We start from the raw sequence: 17,857 nt of genomic DNA, 5'->3' as shown, positions 1-17,857 counted from the left end.
AGTTTCACAGATGAAGATGCTAAGGCACATAGAAGTTAAATACCTTCCCTGCAGCTGCAAAGTTACCAACCATGAGGTGACAAAGTGCATACTTTAACCCAAGAGTCTGACTACAGAGTAACAGTCTTCACATCTCTGCTGGGGAAAATATTAGTCACTTCAGTTACTGTTCTCACACACATATGCACTTTATTTTCCTTTAAAGTTGCCCGAAAAATTCTACTTCTCATTTGTTAATTTTTAATATTATATTTATTTTCATCAGAGAGACCAGTAACTGCTTTTAAAATTATTAATATTAAAAGAAAATTATAATTTTCTAATAACATAATGCTAATCAAATTAAATTATTAAATTAATGTGTGTTTTCATTGTTGAGCCAGTTTGAATATAGTTTATTTTATTCTATATTTGATATGTTAACATAAATATTATTTAATTATTTAATAAATAAATAAATATTTAGAAAATTAAAGTGAAAATTACTGAAATAATATAATTAAGTATTTAATAAGTACTTTTCTTTTAATAAACTCACATTGGTTAAAAAATTCAGCAGATCATGGAAAGTACTTAAAAAATCATAAACCTGTTATAGCTATGTCTTTTTAGTTTAAGAAATGTTTTTTAATTTATATTTCTGTATTTGAACATTGATTTCTCATCATTTAAAAAGTATGTTTTCTCACATTACAAAAAGTCCTACCAATTTTTTACTGTTTATATAATCAATGGTGATAATCATATTATTCCACCCCATATTTTCATATGCAGATTATTTAAAGTAAAAATAGATATTATTTTTAATAACTTTCAGTATGCAAAAAATTACATTTTCAAGATGTGAGTTAATGTTTCTTTGTGTAATAACTAAAGATGAACATAATACAAATATGAAAATCAATCTAATTTCTCAGTAAATCCAGCCTTAGACATTGAAGTTTTTAAATAATTTATTTCTAAGTTATCCAGCTAGTCACCTGTCTTAGGGAGTTTTTCTTTGCTCACTAGGAAGAAGGTTCAGTCCCTTCAGTGTACGTTTACTGCAAACACCTCTCCTGGTGTATAATTGTACACTGATGGAGATAAATGTTCCATTTGCCATTTGTTTCACATCGCACCTTGTGTACGGATTTGAGCAGTATGGTACTATGATTTATGGAGCTTTCAAGCAGATGTCATTGCAGTGGCAATTAATATATAGTTCCTGCTGCTGTGTACAATGATTGCTCCTGGAAATTAGATATTATTCTTAATTTTCTTCCCCATTTGTCAGATACAGGTTTACTGTCGTAGCCACCATGACACAGCAAGTGACCTCGCACACTATGCTGAACTCATGGGAATGAGGAAGTGCCATGGTTCCAACCAGCCCAAAACTATAATGTGTGTAACAAGCTGCCCAAGATCCTTTACCAGACTTAGGCAAATCCTGCCACATTGACAACTATGTTTTATTGAGTTAGCTTTTCTGAGAGCAGCTGAGTGCAAGCAAAGTCACAGTTTTAGATGGGTTGAGAAGACTTTGTTGGAGTCAGACAGGAAATTGGAAATCTCAAGAATGTTTGTCATAGTGGGAGAATTATTTTTTTCAAATATTATACTGTAGGAAGAAAAGATCCTGCTATAAATGTTTGTATTTTAAGATAATCAAAGTAATTTGAATTTTTACTTTTATTTTCTCCTTTAGAATAATCTCTGTAGAATTACCAGATGATGCAAGACAGTTTGGAATTCAGTTCAGATGGTGGCAACCATATCATTCTTCCCAGGGAGAGGATGTATGGGCTATTGATGAGATTATCATGACATCTGTACTTTTCAACAGCATTAGTCTTGACTTTACCAATCTTGTGGAGGTCACTCAATCTCTGGGATTCTACCTTGGAAATGTTCAGCCATACTGTGGCCACGACTGGACCCTTTGGTAAGGATTTCATCTTTGTTCTTATTGTTATTGTTACAATTTGCATTAAGGATTGAAACCCAAAGATGATCTTCCAGTCCATCCAGCACTTAGTCATTTGTTGACAAATATTAGCTGAACATGAACCATTTGAAAAGTCACTGTTATGTCTATAAGTAAGTTATCTTGGGAAAGAAGACTAAAAACAAAACACTGATAGATTTAAATAAATATAAAATTTCACTATATTTATCCATCTCAAATTTTCATTTTCCCACCATTACATATAAAAACCCTCTTCAAGAAGTGTTAACAACTAAAGTGACTAACATATTCTCCCTTCATGGAGGTCCATCATGATCATAGTGAAAAGTGAAATCACTCTAATGACTATTTTAATAAAATTTCTCATCACATGTTTTATTTTCATGCTGTCTTACATAAAGTCCAAGAAGTTTCTCCAACCCAAAGATAATATTTTTAGTCCATTTTATCAAGCAATATTGGACCAGTGACTTGTATAGTTAATGTCAGTGGGGTTTCAAGAGTGTGGGATTTCCTAGTCAAGACACCTTTCATTCTTAGATTTTTTTCCTCCCTATCATCATATGCAAACTGAATTATACATTAAGCAGTAAATAAATAACTTAAGACTATGATTAGTACTTCAAGAACATCAGTAGGATGACACAATAGCAATTACCTAGTTAGGAGGTGGCAACTTTAGATAGAGAGGAGGAGACTGTGTTTGGGTAGTTCAGAGAGTGGATACAACACATTCTACTAATTGGAAAGTAAAAGAGCAGGAAGTTCCAGGCACATGAAGATCTGAAGGAAGAGCATACAACTACAGGAAACTCTGTGGTACAAAGACTGCCAAAGCATGAGTGAGCATGACATGTTCAAAAACCAGGAAGGAGGCCAATGGTGCTGGAGCCCAGGTAACGAGGGAGCAAATGTCAGAAATAGAAGCCAAGAGATATGCAGAAGCCAGATCAGATAGAACTTTCTAGGCATAGAGATCCTAGGTTAAGTCTCAGGTCTGTATAATTTCAAAACTCACAACCTTCCCCACTGTGCAAACTGCCCCTCTTTGGGTTCCTTTAGAACTTTAAACATGATTGAGGAATAATTTTCTAAGAGTCTTTTACTTTCTATTGAGTCATGGTCAGACCAGTTTAATTTCTCCAGATGAATCTTGCCAAAAGCTATTCACTGCAATTGTCTCCTGAGAGCATATCATAAATGACCCATCAGTGACCTTATCATAATTAGAGGTAAATTTTACACACCATTGCACATAAAATTACCTTTGATGGGAATTGTGCATGGACAGTCACATCTCACACACAGCAGGCTAAAATTCTAGCATCAAAATGACAGCTGATGTCATGGAAGTACAGCTGATCACTTTGCTGCAAGCACTGTCAAACTAGATAGAATGAAATTTCTCTATGACAAAATATGAAAGGTTATATTGTGTGTTTTCTAGTTGATAGCCTCAGATGCTTGTTTTTATGCATGCTGTTCTTAGTCCTGGAGTCTTCAAAGAAAATAAAGGGGTGAAGCAAATAAGAACAAAGATGTAAAGCAAAATGAGATTTCTTGGAATTTTATGATTCTGCAATTTTAAATTGACCTGAATTAACAATAATCCAAATTGGTCATATACCATAAACTATCCTCCAAGTTTGTGTAGCAGTTTTTCTTTCCAGCACTTTGAATACAACAAAGAATCATATCATGAATGCAAGTCCTGTGTAATGTTTATTTTTTCGTAAATAGTTAACATCTGCTCAGATAAACTCCAAAGTTGCTGAGCATTTTAATTTTAACACTTGGGTTGAATACATGATAACAGCAGTTTAATTTCTGTGCTTTGCAAAACCCTAAGAACAATATCCTTTCACACAAGTCTGATGAATATTCTTAACCCACCACTGCTTTAATTGGTTGAGATACATTTACTCTGTGAAAGTACAATCACAATAATTATAGAAAACCATAAGAAAATATAAATAATTGTACAATCCCCATGGACACCTTGAGCAGCGCCACAGGAGTTTTATTAACAACCACGTGTGAGCAATCAAATTTGACTTCTCTGAAACGAAAAGGAGTTGTCTTGGTTATGAAACAACAGAGAGTGTACTCTGGTGGTGATAATGAGACTAGAGAAACACATTAGCCGCTTTAATAAGGACATGAAAAATGCTCTCTGCTCATTAAAATGAAACAACATAGAAGATTTCAAACTGTTCCCATTTTCTTAGCCAATGAATCAGAATAAAGCCCCATTTAATGACACCGTTTTCTCTCTGCTGCTGTTTAAGAATATATTGTCCAAGTTCCAAGTTCAATGTGAACTCACTTTAGTGATGTTTTTCAGAAATACTTATTACAATATTGAAATTCAAATGATGATATTGACCAAACTATTTATGATAACTACCTAGTCCTAAAAACAAGTTTTTTTTTTTAAAGTAAAACCTTTGGAGCTTGTTATCTTATTAAGTAAAAATTCTTTGAACATATTCAAATATGTGGCCTCTGCCGTTCAATGACCTGTTCTTCTCAAGGGAAATTTTGAAATGTATACATGTTCTCTACAAATGACTGGTGTTAAATTAATTATTGTTGGCTTTTGCCAGCTGAGAGTTCATTTGGTTCTCATTTTCTAACTCATGGCTTTCCATGAGCATGGATTGTTGTTACTGAGAGTGTTCTCCAGGGAAAACTTGGACAATTGTTTTTTCATTAGAAGAACTACAGTCAATATGCTATAAATCACTTTACAATATGTCATCTTAGAGCACATTTTTCCATGGGGAAATGAATTGCCTTTAATTATTTGTAGTACTTTCCTTTCTTCCATACATAGTATCCGAAATCAGAACCTCTGTCTGCTTTATGTTCTAAAAATAGTCTTTAAAGCCTCTTCCATGTATTTTAAGATCACTAAGGGAATTATTTTAATTGAGATTTATTAAAGATTATTTGACTAATACTATTAGTGATAATACCAAGGGACATTTACATTCTTCTGTCGTATCTAGTAGACTAGCTAAGCATACAGGTGGAAAGGACATTGCTGTCATATTATCTAGAGTTTTGGTTTCAAAATGTGTAAAACTATGAGGGTATGGTCATCATAGCATATTAGAATTGGCAGTTCGTTTTAGTAGCAGAGATAAGGAGTTTTCCAGACAAGCAAAGGCTAAAGGAGTTCAGCACCACTAGACGGGCTTCACAAGAAATGTGATAAAGGACAGTCTTCAAGCTGAAACAGAAGGGCTCTAGTTAGTAACAGGGACAGATATAAAAGTGTAAATCTCACTGCTAAAGGTAAATACATAGTTAAATTCAAAATACTCTCATGTAGTAGTAGTGAGTAAATGACTTATAAATCTAGTATGAAGGTTAAAAGACAAAAATAGTAAAAAAAAAATAGCTGTAACTGTAATAATTTGTTAACAGATAGACAAGATAAAAAAGATGTAAATTATGACGCCTAAAACATGAAACACGGTGGAGGGGGTAAAAATGTAGAGCTTTAGTGTGCATTTGACTTAAGTTGTTATCAATTTAAAGTAGACTGTTACAAATGTAAGATGTTTTATATAAACCTCATGGTATCCACAAAGTAAAAACCCAGAGTAGATACACAAAAGATAAAGAGAAGGGAATCTAAGCATACCACTGCGGAAGATCATCAGATCACAAAGGAAAAGAGTTAGAGAAGAAAGGAAAAAAGGAATCACAAAACAGCCAGAAAACAATGAACAAAATGGCAATAGTAAGTCCACACTGATCAAAAATTACTTTAAATATAAATGGACTGAATTCTCCAATCAAAAGTCATAGAGTGGCTGAATGGATAAACAAATAAGACCCAACTGTATGCTGCCTCCAAGAGTCTCACTTCAGCTTTAAGACCACACACAAACTCAAAGTAAAGGGATGGGAAAAGATATTCCATACATACAAAAGCCAGAAGAAAGTAGGAGTAGCTATACCTGTATCAGACAAAATAGACTTTAAGACAAAGATTGTAATAAGAGATAAAGAAGGGCATTACATAATGATAAAAGTGTCTGTCCAACAAGACAATATAACATTTGTAAATATTTATGCACCCCAACATAAGAGCACCTAAATATACAAAGCAAATGTTAACAGACCTGAAGGGAGAAATCAACAGCAATACAGTAATCGGAATGGACTCAGTACCCTACTTTCAATAATGGAATCATACAGAATATCAATAAGAAAACACTGAACTTAAAAGACAAGTTAGACCAGATGGACTTAACAGACATTTATAAAACATTACATCCAAAAGCAACAGAATACATATTCTTCTCAAGTGCACATGGATCATTCTCCAGGATATATCATATGTTAAGCCGCAAAACAAGTCTTAACAAATTTAAGAAGACTGAAATCACATCAAGCAACTTTTCTAACCACAATGGTATGAAACTAGAAATCGATTAGAAGAAAACTAGAAAATCCACAAACGTGGAGATTAAACAATGTGATACTGAACAACCAAACAGGTCAAGAAATCAAAGAATATCTTGAGACAAATGAAAATGGAAATACAACATAACAAAGTATATGGGATGGGAATTCCCTGGTAGTCCAATGGTTAGGACTCTGTGCTTTCACTGTCGAGGGCGCAGGTTTAATTCCTGGTCGGGGAACTGAGATCCAGCAAGCCACGCAGAGTGGCAAAAAAAAAAAAAAAAAAAAAAAAAACATATGAGATGGAGCCAAAGCAGTTCTAAGAGAGAAGTTCATAGTAATAAATACCTACATTAAGAAACCTAGCTTTACACTTCAAGGAACTAGATAAAGAAGGGCAAAATAATTCCAAAGTTAATAGAAGGAAGGAAATAACAAATATCAGAGTGGAAATAAATGAAATAGAGACTTAAAAGATAATTGAGGGCCTCCCTGGTGGCGCAGTGGTTGAGAGTCCGCCTGCCGATGCAGGGGATACGGGTTTGTGCCCCGGTCCGGGAGGATCCCATATGCCGCGGAGTGGCTGGGCCCGTGAGCCATGGCCGCTGAGCCTGTGCATCCGGAGCCTGTGCTCCGCAACGGGAGAGGCCACAACAGTGAGAGGCCCGCGTACCGCAAAAAAAAAAAAAAAAGATAATTGAAAAGATCAGTGAATGTAAGAACTGGTTTTTTTAAAAACTAAACAAAATAGACGAACTTTTAGCTAGACATACCAAGAAAAAAACAGAAGACTCAAATAAATAAAATCAGAGATGAAAAAGGAGAATTACAACTGATACCACAGAAAAATAAAGGATCATAAGAGGATACTATGAACAATTATATGCCAACAAATTGGACAACCTAGAAGAAATGGATAAATTCCTAGAAATATACGACCTACCAAGACTGCATCATAAAGAAATTGGAAATCTGAACAGACTGATTACTAGTAATGAGATTGAATTAGTAATCAAAAACCTCACAGAAAACAAAAGCCTATGATCAGAGGGCTTCACTGGTGAATTTTACTAGACATTCTAAGATTTAATACCAGTTCGTCTCAAACTCCTCCAAAAAGTATAGAAGAGAGAGGAATACTTCCAAACCCATTTTACAAGGCCAGCATTACTCTGACACCAAAACTAAGCAAGGGTGTCATGAGAAAAGAAAATTACAGACCAAGATTCCTGATGAACATAGATAACAAAAATCCTCAGCAAAATACTAGCAAATCTAATTCAACAACACATTAAAAGAATATGTACCATGATCAAGTGGGATTTATTCCTGGGATACAAGGGTGATTCCACATGTGAAAATCAGTCAAGTGAGACACCACATTAATAAAATGAAAGATAGAGAAAGATTGGTTCAAGATGGCCGAGTAGAAGGACGTGTGCTCACTCCCTCATGCAAGAACACCAGAATCACAACTAACTGAACAGTCATCGACAGGAAGACACTGGAATTTACCAAAAAAGATACCCCACATCCAAAGACAAAGGAGAACCCACAATGAAATGGTAGGAGAGGGTGCAATCACAATAAAATCAAATCCCGTAGCTGCTAGGTGGGTGACTCACAAACTGGAGAACACTTATACCACAGAAGTCCACCCACTGGTGTGAAGGTTCTGAGCCCCATGTCAGGCTTCCCAACCTGGGGGTCCAGCAACAGGAGGAAGAATCCCTAGAGAATCAGACTTTGAAGGCTAGTGGGATTTGATTGCAGGACTTTCACCAGACTGGGGGAAACAGAGACTGCACTCTTCCGAGGGCACACACAAAGTACTGTACACATGAGGACCCAAGGGAAGGAGCAGTGACCCCAAAGGAGACTGAACCAGACCTACCTGCTAGTGTTGGAGGGTCTCCTGCAGAGGCAGGGGGTGGCTGTGTCTCACCATGAGGACAAGGACACAGGCAGCAGAAGCTCTGGGAAGTACTTCTTGGCATGAGCCCTCCCAGAGTCCACCATTAGCCCCACGAAATAGCCCAGGTAGGGCTCCAGTGTTGGGTCGCCTCAGGCAAAGCAACCAACAGGGAGGGAACCCAGCCCCACCCATCACCAGACAAGTGAATTAAAGTTTTACTGAGCTCTGCCTACCAGAGAAACAGCCAGCTCTACCCACCACCATTCCCTCCCAACAGGAAACTTGCACAAGCCTCTTAGATAGCCTCATCCACCAGAGGGCAGACAGCAGAAGCAAGAAGAACTACAGTCCTGCAGCCTGTGGATCAAAGCCCACATTCACAGAAAGATAGACAAGATGAAAAGGCAGAGGGCTATGTACCAGATGAAGGAACAAGATAAAACCCCAGAAAAACAACTAAATGAAGTGGAGGTATGCAACCTTCCAGAAAAGGAATTCAGAATAATGATAGTGAAGATGATCCAGGACCTCGGAAAAAGAATGAAGGCAAAGATCGAGGAGATGCAAGAAATGTTTAACAAAGACCTAGAAGAATTAAAGAACAAACAAACAGAGATGAACAATACAATAACTGAAATGAAAACTACACTAGAAGGAATCAATAGCAGAATAACTGAGGCAGAAGAACGGATAAGTGACCTGGAAGACAGAATGGTGGAATTCACTGCTGTGGAACAGAATAAAGAAAAAAGAATGAAAAGAAATGAAGACAGCCTAAGAGACCACTTAAACACAACAATATTCGCATTACAGGGGTCCCAGAAGGAGAAGAGAGAGAGAAAGGACCAGAGAAAATATTTGAAGAGATTATTGTCAAAAACTTGCCTGACATGGGAAAGGAAATAGCCACCCAAGTCCAGGAAACACAGAGATTCCCATACAGGATAAACCCAAGGAGAAACACGCCAAGACACATAGTAATCAATTTGGCAAAAACAAAAGGCAGAAAAATTATTGAAACCAGCAAGGGAAAAATGATAAATAACATACAAGGGAACTCCCATAACGTTAACAGCTGATTTCTCAGCAGAAACTCTACAAGCCAGAAGGGAGGGCATGACATATTTAAAGTGATGAAAGGGAAGAACCTACAACCAAGATTCCTCTACCCGGCAAGGATCTGATTCAGATTCAATGGAGAAATCAAAAGCTTTACAGACAAGCAAAAGCTAAGAGAATTCAGCACCACCAAACCAGCTCTACAACAAATGCTAAAGGAACTTCTCTAAGTGGGAAACACAAGAGAAGAAAAGGACCTACAAAAACAAACCCATAACAATTAAGAAAATGGTAATAGGAACATACATACTGATAATTACCTTAAACATGAATGGATTAAATGCTCCAACCAAAAGACACAGGCTCACTGAATGGATACAAAAACAAGACCCATATATATGCTGTCTACAAGAGACCCACTTCAGACCTAGGGGCACATACAGACTGAAAGTTAGGGGATGGAAAAAGATATTCCATGCAAATGGAAATCAAAAGAAAGCTGGAGTAGCAATACTCATATCAGATAAAATAGACTTTATAATAAAGAATGTTACAAGGGACAAGGAAGGAAACTGCATAATGATCAAAGGATCAATCCAAGAAAAAGATATAACAGATATAAATATATATGCACCCAACATAGGAGTACCTCAGTACATAAAGCAACTGCTCACAGTTATAAAAGAAGAAATCGACAGTAACACAATAATAGTGGGGAACTTTAACACCTCACTTAACCCAATAGACAGATCATCCAAACAGAAATTAGTAAGGAAACACAAGCTTTAAATGACACAATAGTCCAGATAGATTTAATTGATATTTATAGGACATTCCATCCAAAAACAGCAGATTACACTTTCTTCTCAAGTGCACATGGAACATTCTCCAGGATAGATCACCTCTTGGGTCACAAATCAAGCCTCAGTAAATTTAAGAAAACTGAAATCATATCAAGCATCTTTTCCAACCACAATGCTATGAGATTAGAAATCAATTACAGGGAAAAAAACTAAAAAAAAACCAAAACCACAAACACATGGATGCTACACACAGTACGTTACTAAATAACCAAGAGATCACTGAGGAAATCAAAGAGGAAATCAGAAAATACCTAGAGACAAATGACAATGAAAACACGATGATCCAAAACCTACGGGATGCAGCAAAAGCAGTTCTAACAGGGAAGTTTATGGCAATACAAGCCTACCTCAAGAAACAAGAAACATCTCAAATAAGCAATCTAACATTACACCTAAAGGAACTAGAGAAAGAAGAACAAACAAAACCAAAGTTAGTAGAAGGAAAGAAATCATGAACATCAGAGCAGAAATAAATGAAATAGAAACAAACAAAACAGTAGCAAAGATCAATAAAACTAAATGCTGCTTCTTTGAGAAGATAAACAAAATTGGTAAACCTTTAGTCAGACTCATCAAGAAAAAGATGGAGAGGAATCAATAAAATTAGAAATGAAAAGAAGTTTCAATGGACACCGCAGAAATGCGAAGCATCCTAAGAGACTACTACAAGCAACTCTATGCCAGTAAAATAGACAACCTGGAAGAAATGGACAAATTCTTAGAAAGGTATACCCCTCCAAGACTGAACCAGGAAGAACTAGAATATATGAACAGACCAATCACAAGTAGTAAAATTGAAACTGTGATTAAAAATCTTCCAACAAACAAAAGTCCAGGATCAGATGGCTTCACAGGTGAATTCTATCAAACATTTAGAGAAGAGCTAGCACCCGTCCTTCTCAAACTCTTCCAAAATATTGCAGAGGAAGGAACACTCCCAAACTCATTCTGTGAGACCATCATCACCCTGATACCAAAACCAGACAAAGATACTAGAAAAAAGAAAAATACGGACCAATATCTCTGATGAATATAGATGCAAAAATCCTCAACAAAATACTAACAAACAGAGTCCAACAACACATTAAAAGGATCATACACCCTGATCAAGTGGGATTATTTGCAGGGATGAAAGGATTCTTCAATATATGCAAATCAATCAATGTGACACACCATATTAACAAATTGAAGAATAAAAACCATATGATCATCTCAATAGATGCAGAAAAAGCTTTTGACAAAATTCAACACCCATTTATGATAAAAACTCCAGAAAGTGAGCATAGAGGGAACCTACCTCAACATAATAAAGGCCATATATGACAAACCCACAGCAAACATCATTCTCGATGGTGAAAAACTGAAAGCATTTCCCCTAAGATCAGGAACAAGAGAAGGATGTCCACTCTCGCCACTATTATTCAACATAGTTTTGGAAGTCCTTACCATGGCAATCAGGGAAGAAAAAGAAATAAAATGAATACAAATGGAAAAAAAGTAAAACTATCACTGTTTGCAGATGACATGATACTATACATAGAGAATCGTAAAGATGCCACCAGAAAACTACTAGAGCTAATCAATGAATTTGGTAAAGTTACAGGATACAAAATTAATGCACAGAAATCTCTTGCATTCCTATACACTAATGATGAAAAATCTGAAAGAGAAATGAAGGAAACACTCCCATTTACCACTGCAACAAAAAGAATAAAATACCTAGGATTAAACCTACCAAGGGAGACAAAAGACCTCTACTCAGAAAAGTATAAGACACTGATGAAAGAAATCAAAGATGACACAAACAGATGGAGACATATACTGTGTTCTTATATTGGAAGAATCAATATTGTGAAAATGACTATACTACCCAAAGCAATCTACAGATTCAATGCAATCCCTATCAAATTACCAGTGGCATTTTTTAAAAAACTAGAACATAAAATCATAAAATTTGTGTGGAGACACAAAAGACCCTGAATAGCCAAAGCAGGCTTGAGGGAAAAAAACGGAGGTGGAGGAATCAGACTCCCTGACTTCAGACTATACTACAAAGCTACAGGAATCAAGACAATATGGTACTGGCACAAAAACAGAAATATAGATCAATGGAACAAGATAGAAAGCCCAGAGATAAACCCATGCACCTATGGTCAACTAATCTATGACAAAGGAGGCAAAGATATACAATGGAGAAAAGACAGTCTCTTCAGTAAGTGGTGCCAGGAAAACTGGACAGCTACATGTAGAAGAATGAAATTAGAACAGTCCCTAACACCATACACAAAAATAAACTCAAAATGGATTCGAGACCTAAATGTAAGATCAGACACTATAAAACTCTTAGAGGAAAACATAGGAAGAACACTCTTTGACATAAATCACAGCAAGATCTTTTTTGATCCACCTCCTAGAGTAATGGAAATAAAACCAAAAATAAACAAATGGGACCTAATGAAACTTAAAAGCTTTTGAAAAGCAAAGGAAACTACAAACAAGACAAAAAGACAACCCTCAGAATGGGAGAAACTATTTGCAAATGAATCAACAAACAAAGGATTAATCTCCAAAATATACAAACAGCTCATTCAGCTCAATATTAGAAAAACAAACAACCCAATCAAAAAATGAGCAGAGGACCTAAATAGACATCTCTCCAAAGAATACATACAGATGGCCAAGAAGCACATGGAAAGCTGCTCAACATCACTAATTATTAGAGAAATGCAAATCAAAACTACAATGAGGTATCACCTCACACCAGTTAGAATGGGCATCATCAGAAAATCTACAAACAACAAATGCTGGAGAGGGTGTGGAGAAAAGGAAACCTTCTTGCACTGTTGGTGGGAATGTAAATTGATACAGCCACTATGGAGAACAGTATGGAAGTTCCTTAAAAAACTAAAAATAGAATTACCATATGATCCAGCAATCCCACTATGGGTATATACCCAGAGAAAACCATAATTCAAAAAGACACATGCGCCCCAAAGTTCATTGCAGCACTATTTTCAATAGCCAGGTTACAGAAGCAACCTAAATGCCCATCCACAGATGAATGGATAAAGAAGATGTGGTACATATATACAATGGAATATTACTCAGCCATAAAAAGGAACAAAATTGGGTCATTTTAGAGATGTGGATGGATCTAGAGACTGTCATACAGAGTGAAGTAAGTCAGGAAGAGAAAAACAAATATCATATATTAACGCATATATGTGGAACCTAGAAAAATGGTACAGATGAAGTGGTTTGCAGGGCAGAAATAGAGACACAGACATAGAGAACAAACATATGTACACAAAGGGGGGAAAGTGGCGGGGGCATTGGTGGTGGTTGGACGAAATGGGAAATGGGGAATGACATATATACACTAATATGTATAAAATAGATAACTAATAAGAACCTGCTGTAGAAAAATAAATAAATTTAAAAAAATAAAAGATAAAAATTATATGATCATCTCAATAGAGGCAGAAAAAGCATTTGACAAACTTCAAAATCTATTTATGATATAAACTCTTAATATAGTACATATAAAGGGAACATACCTCAACATAATTAAGGCCATCTATGACAAGCCCACTCAATGATGAAAGGCTTAATGCATTTGCTCTAAGATCAGGAACAAGCCAAGGATGCCCACTCTCACCACTTTTATTCAACATAGTCCTGAAAGTCCTAGCCAGAGCAATTAGGCAAGAAAGACAAAAGTCTCTAAAATAGAAAGGAGGAAGTAAAACAGTCTTTATTTGCAGATGATGTGATATTATATCATTATAGATAGAAAAACTAAAGACTCCACGGAAACTGCTAGAACTAGTAAACAGGTTCAGCAAAGTTGCAGGATACAAAATCAATACAGAAAAAATCAATAGCATTTCTATATGTTAACAATGAACTACCAGAAAGAAAAATTAAAAAAACAATTCCATTTACAGTTGCATCAGAAAGAATAAAATGCCTAGCAATAAATTTGACCAAGGAAGTGAAAGATCTGTACACTGAAGACAGTAAGACGTGGATGAAAAAAATTGAAGAAGTCACAGAAAAATGGAAATATAATCAGTGCTCATGGATTGGGATGATTAATATTGGTATAATGTCCATACTACCCAAAGTAATCTACAGATTCAGTGCAATCCCTATCAAAATTCCAGTGGCATTTTTCACAAAAATAGAAGAAACAATCCAAATAGTTGTATAAAAACCACAAAAGACCCTCAAATAGGCAACACAATCTTGAGAAAGAAGAATAAAGCAGGAAGCATAATACTCCCTGGTTTCAAACTATATTACAAAGCTATAGTAATCAAAACAGTATGGTATTGGCATAAAAACAGACATGTTGATCAATAGAGAACAGAAAAGAGAGCCCATAAATAAACCAATCCATATATGATCAATTAATTTTTGACAAAAGAACCAAGAATATACAATAGGGAAAGGACTCTCTTCAATAAATGGTGTTTGGAAAACTGAACAGCCAAACACAAGAAAAAAATTGGACTACACAAAACCATACACAAAAATTAACTCAAAATGGATCAAAGACTTGAACATAAGACCTGAAGCCATAAAACTCTTAGAAGAAAACATAGGCAGTAAGCTCCTTTACATCGGTCTTGGCAGTTATTTTTTTGCATTTGACACCAAAAGCAAAGGTCATGAAAGCAAAAAATCACAAGTGGGACTACATTAAACTAAAAAGCTTATGCACAGCAAAGAAAACTGTCAACAAAATGGAAAGGGAACCTACAGAGTGGGAGAAAATATTTACAAATCCTGTATCTGATAAGGTGTTAATATCTAAAATATATAAAGAACTCAAACAACTCACTAGCCAAAAAAAACCCTAAACAATCTAATTTTAAAAATGGGCAGGGCTTCCCTGGTGGCGCAGTGGTTGAGAATCTGCCTGCCAATGCAGGGGACACGGGTTCGAGCCCTGGTCTGGGAAGATCCCACATACCGTGGAGCAACTAGGCCCGTAAGCCACAACTACTGAGCCTGTGCACCTGGAGCCTGTGCTCCACAGCAAGAGAGGCTGCAATAGTGAGAGGCCCACGCACCGCAATGAAGAGTGGCCCCCACTTGCCGCAACTAGAGAAAGCCCTTGCACAGAAACGAAGACCCAACACGGCCAAAAATTAATTAATTATTATTAATTTTTTTTAATGGGGGCTTCCCTGGTGGCACAATGGTTGAGAGTCCGCCTGCCGATGCAGGGGACACGGATTCATGCCCCGGTCCAGGAAGATCCCACATGCCACAGAGCGGCTAGGCCCGTGAGCCATGGCCACTGAGCCTGCGTGTCCGGAGCCTGTGCTCCGCAATGGGAGAGGCCACAACAGTGAGAGGCCCGCGTACCACAAAAAAAAAAAAAAAAAAAAAAAAGGGCAAAGGATCTAAAGAGACATTTTACCAAAGAAGACGTACAGATGACCAACAGGTACATGGAAAGATGCTCACCATCACTAATCATCAGGGAAATGCAAATCAAAACCACAATGAGATATCACCTCACACATGTTAGAGTGGCTATTATCAAAAAAACAAGAAATAACAAGTATTGGCGAGGATGTGGCGAAAGGGGATCCTTGTGCACTGTTGGTGGGAATGTAAATTGGTGCAGCCATTATGGAAAACTTTATGGAGGTTCCTCAAAAAATTAAAAATACGATCCAGCAATTCTGCTTCTGCATATATATCTGAAAGAAATGAAACCACTATCTTGAAAATATATTTGTTCCTCCCCCCCATGTTTGTGGCAGCATTATTTACAATAGCCAAGACACGGAGATAGCAAGAGTGTCCATCGATGTGTGAATGTATGATAAAGACAGTGTGATACATACAATGGAGTATTTTCATCCATAAAAAAGAAGGAAATTCTACCATTTGTGACAACATGAATGGACCTTGAAAAAATACAAACTCATAGATGCAGAGAGAGATTGGTGGTTGCCAGAGATGAGGGGTGGAAGATGGGCAAAATGGGTGAAGTGAGTCAAAAGACACAAACTTTTCACTTACAAGATTAATAAGTTCTGGGGATGTAATGTACAGCATTATGACTGTAATTAACAATACTGTATTTTATATTTGAAAGTTGCTAAGAGAGTAGATCTTAAAAGTTCTCACCACAAGAAAAAAATTTTGTAACTATGTGAGGTGATAAATGTTAGCTAAACTTATTGCAGTGATCATTTTCCAGCATATACATATATCAGATCGTTGTGTTGTATACCTAATACAATGGCATATGGCAATTATATCTCAATAAAACTGGATTCAATAAATGTATGTTCATATCTCATGGTGCATCTATAAACATGTACAACAAAAAAGAATTTGTATATTTTATGAGAAGCAAGAGTTGCCTAGGGGAAAATCTCAGACTAAAAGGATCCTAAAAGCCTGTTTATCTCATAATACAAATTAAACACAATTCACTTGCAATAAAAGGTAGGAAATAGTACTGTGGCTCTATTACCAATTAAAGAAAATCAATAATTTAGCATTATATAATAGTCATATAATAATATAGCAGAACTGAACAATGAGTGGAATGTGTTTTAAGCTGTACAAGAGGAGCTATAAAGTAGTTGTTAAGGTACTTCCAGATTTTAAGAATCAACAGTCATGTGTAGTAATGGATAACACAAAAAGATTTCCTAACTGACCTAGAAAAATCCCTTCAGAGCTCATGCTTGCACAAACCTGACATGCATTTGTGGGGACTGTCAAACCCACAGGCAGATCTAATACACATTTAGCAAGCAGTGGGTGAAACACTTTTTAATGAGATCTACCTTTTCTTCTGCTACCTTTTGGTTTATTTTTAAAAATAGGAATATGTATTTGCAGGGGTTAAGGGTCAAGAGTCTTTGCTACATACAGATCTTTATTCCTTTGGACTGGTCTCATAAAAATAGTGAAGGAGGTTGCCTGATACTAATACAAGGAATGTGTCATTGGTAAACATTGACAAAGGAGAGGTTGGATTAGTGCCCTGTTGAAACTTCGGACAGCCTTCATCCCTTAGGTCACAAGAGAAACAAATTTATAACTATCCCTTTATAAAATGAATTTGCTTATAGAATAAAAATGATAGCCAAGTAAATGTCTTTAGGATTTTTCTTTCATTGAACATCAACCCATAATTTACATAGAAATTTTGTCAGCTTAAATTGTTTATTAGTAAGCCTAGAGTATTCTTGGGATAATTTTTTACAAAAACTATTAGAAAGAATAATAAATCAACTCAAATTGTGCTGCTGAAGAAAGTCAGTTGGGGTGAACTGGCTCCCAAGAGCCACTTCAACTACCATTTCTCAGTAAGTGATTAGGAAGCTTAGCAAATAGATAAGGTAAATACATTGAGTGACAAACTGAAAAGTCACTATTATTTTCAACAGCTATGAAGAAAGTATTTTCAGTACCCAGGGGAATCAGTGCCTCTATAAAATTGGTAATATAATTGAATATACCCCCAAATAAATTTATAAATGACTTTCTAAAATAAATCCTATTTATTAGGCTTTTTCATCCTAAGAGTTTCATTACATGAAATTTTTCATTAGTTGATAGGCTAATTTATACATTCAACTGTTTATTGATTGCACTACAAGTGCTGTT

At 36.0% G+C, this 17,857-nt stretch overlaps 1 protein-coding gene across 1 annotated transcript in view; it reads left to right on the top strand.

The window, feature by feature from the left end:
- RELN (reelin) overlaps positions 1–17,857 on the top strand; it is a 532,619-nt gene that overhangs the window by 372,328 nt on the left and 142,434 nt on the right. Inside the window, exon 20 of the mRNA XM_081244879.1 lies at positions 1,691–1,927. Within this exon, the coding sequence (XP_081101005.1) occupies positions 1,691–1,927 (237 nt within the window). The remainder of the gene's footprint in view (positions 1–1,690; positions 1,928–17,857) is intronic.

The sequence above is a fragment of the Mesoplodon bidens genome, assembly GCF_964165515.1.
Source record: "Mesoplodon bidens genome assembly, chromosome: 9".
NCBI classification, from domain to species: Eukaryota; Metazoa; Chordata; class Mammalia; order Artiodactyla; family Ziphiidae; genus Mesoplodon; species Mesoplodon bidens.
The sequence above is the reverse complement of the archived record's forward strand: the minus strand, read 5'-3'. Positions and strand labels throughout refer to the sequence as shown.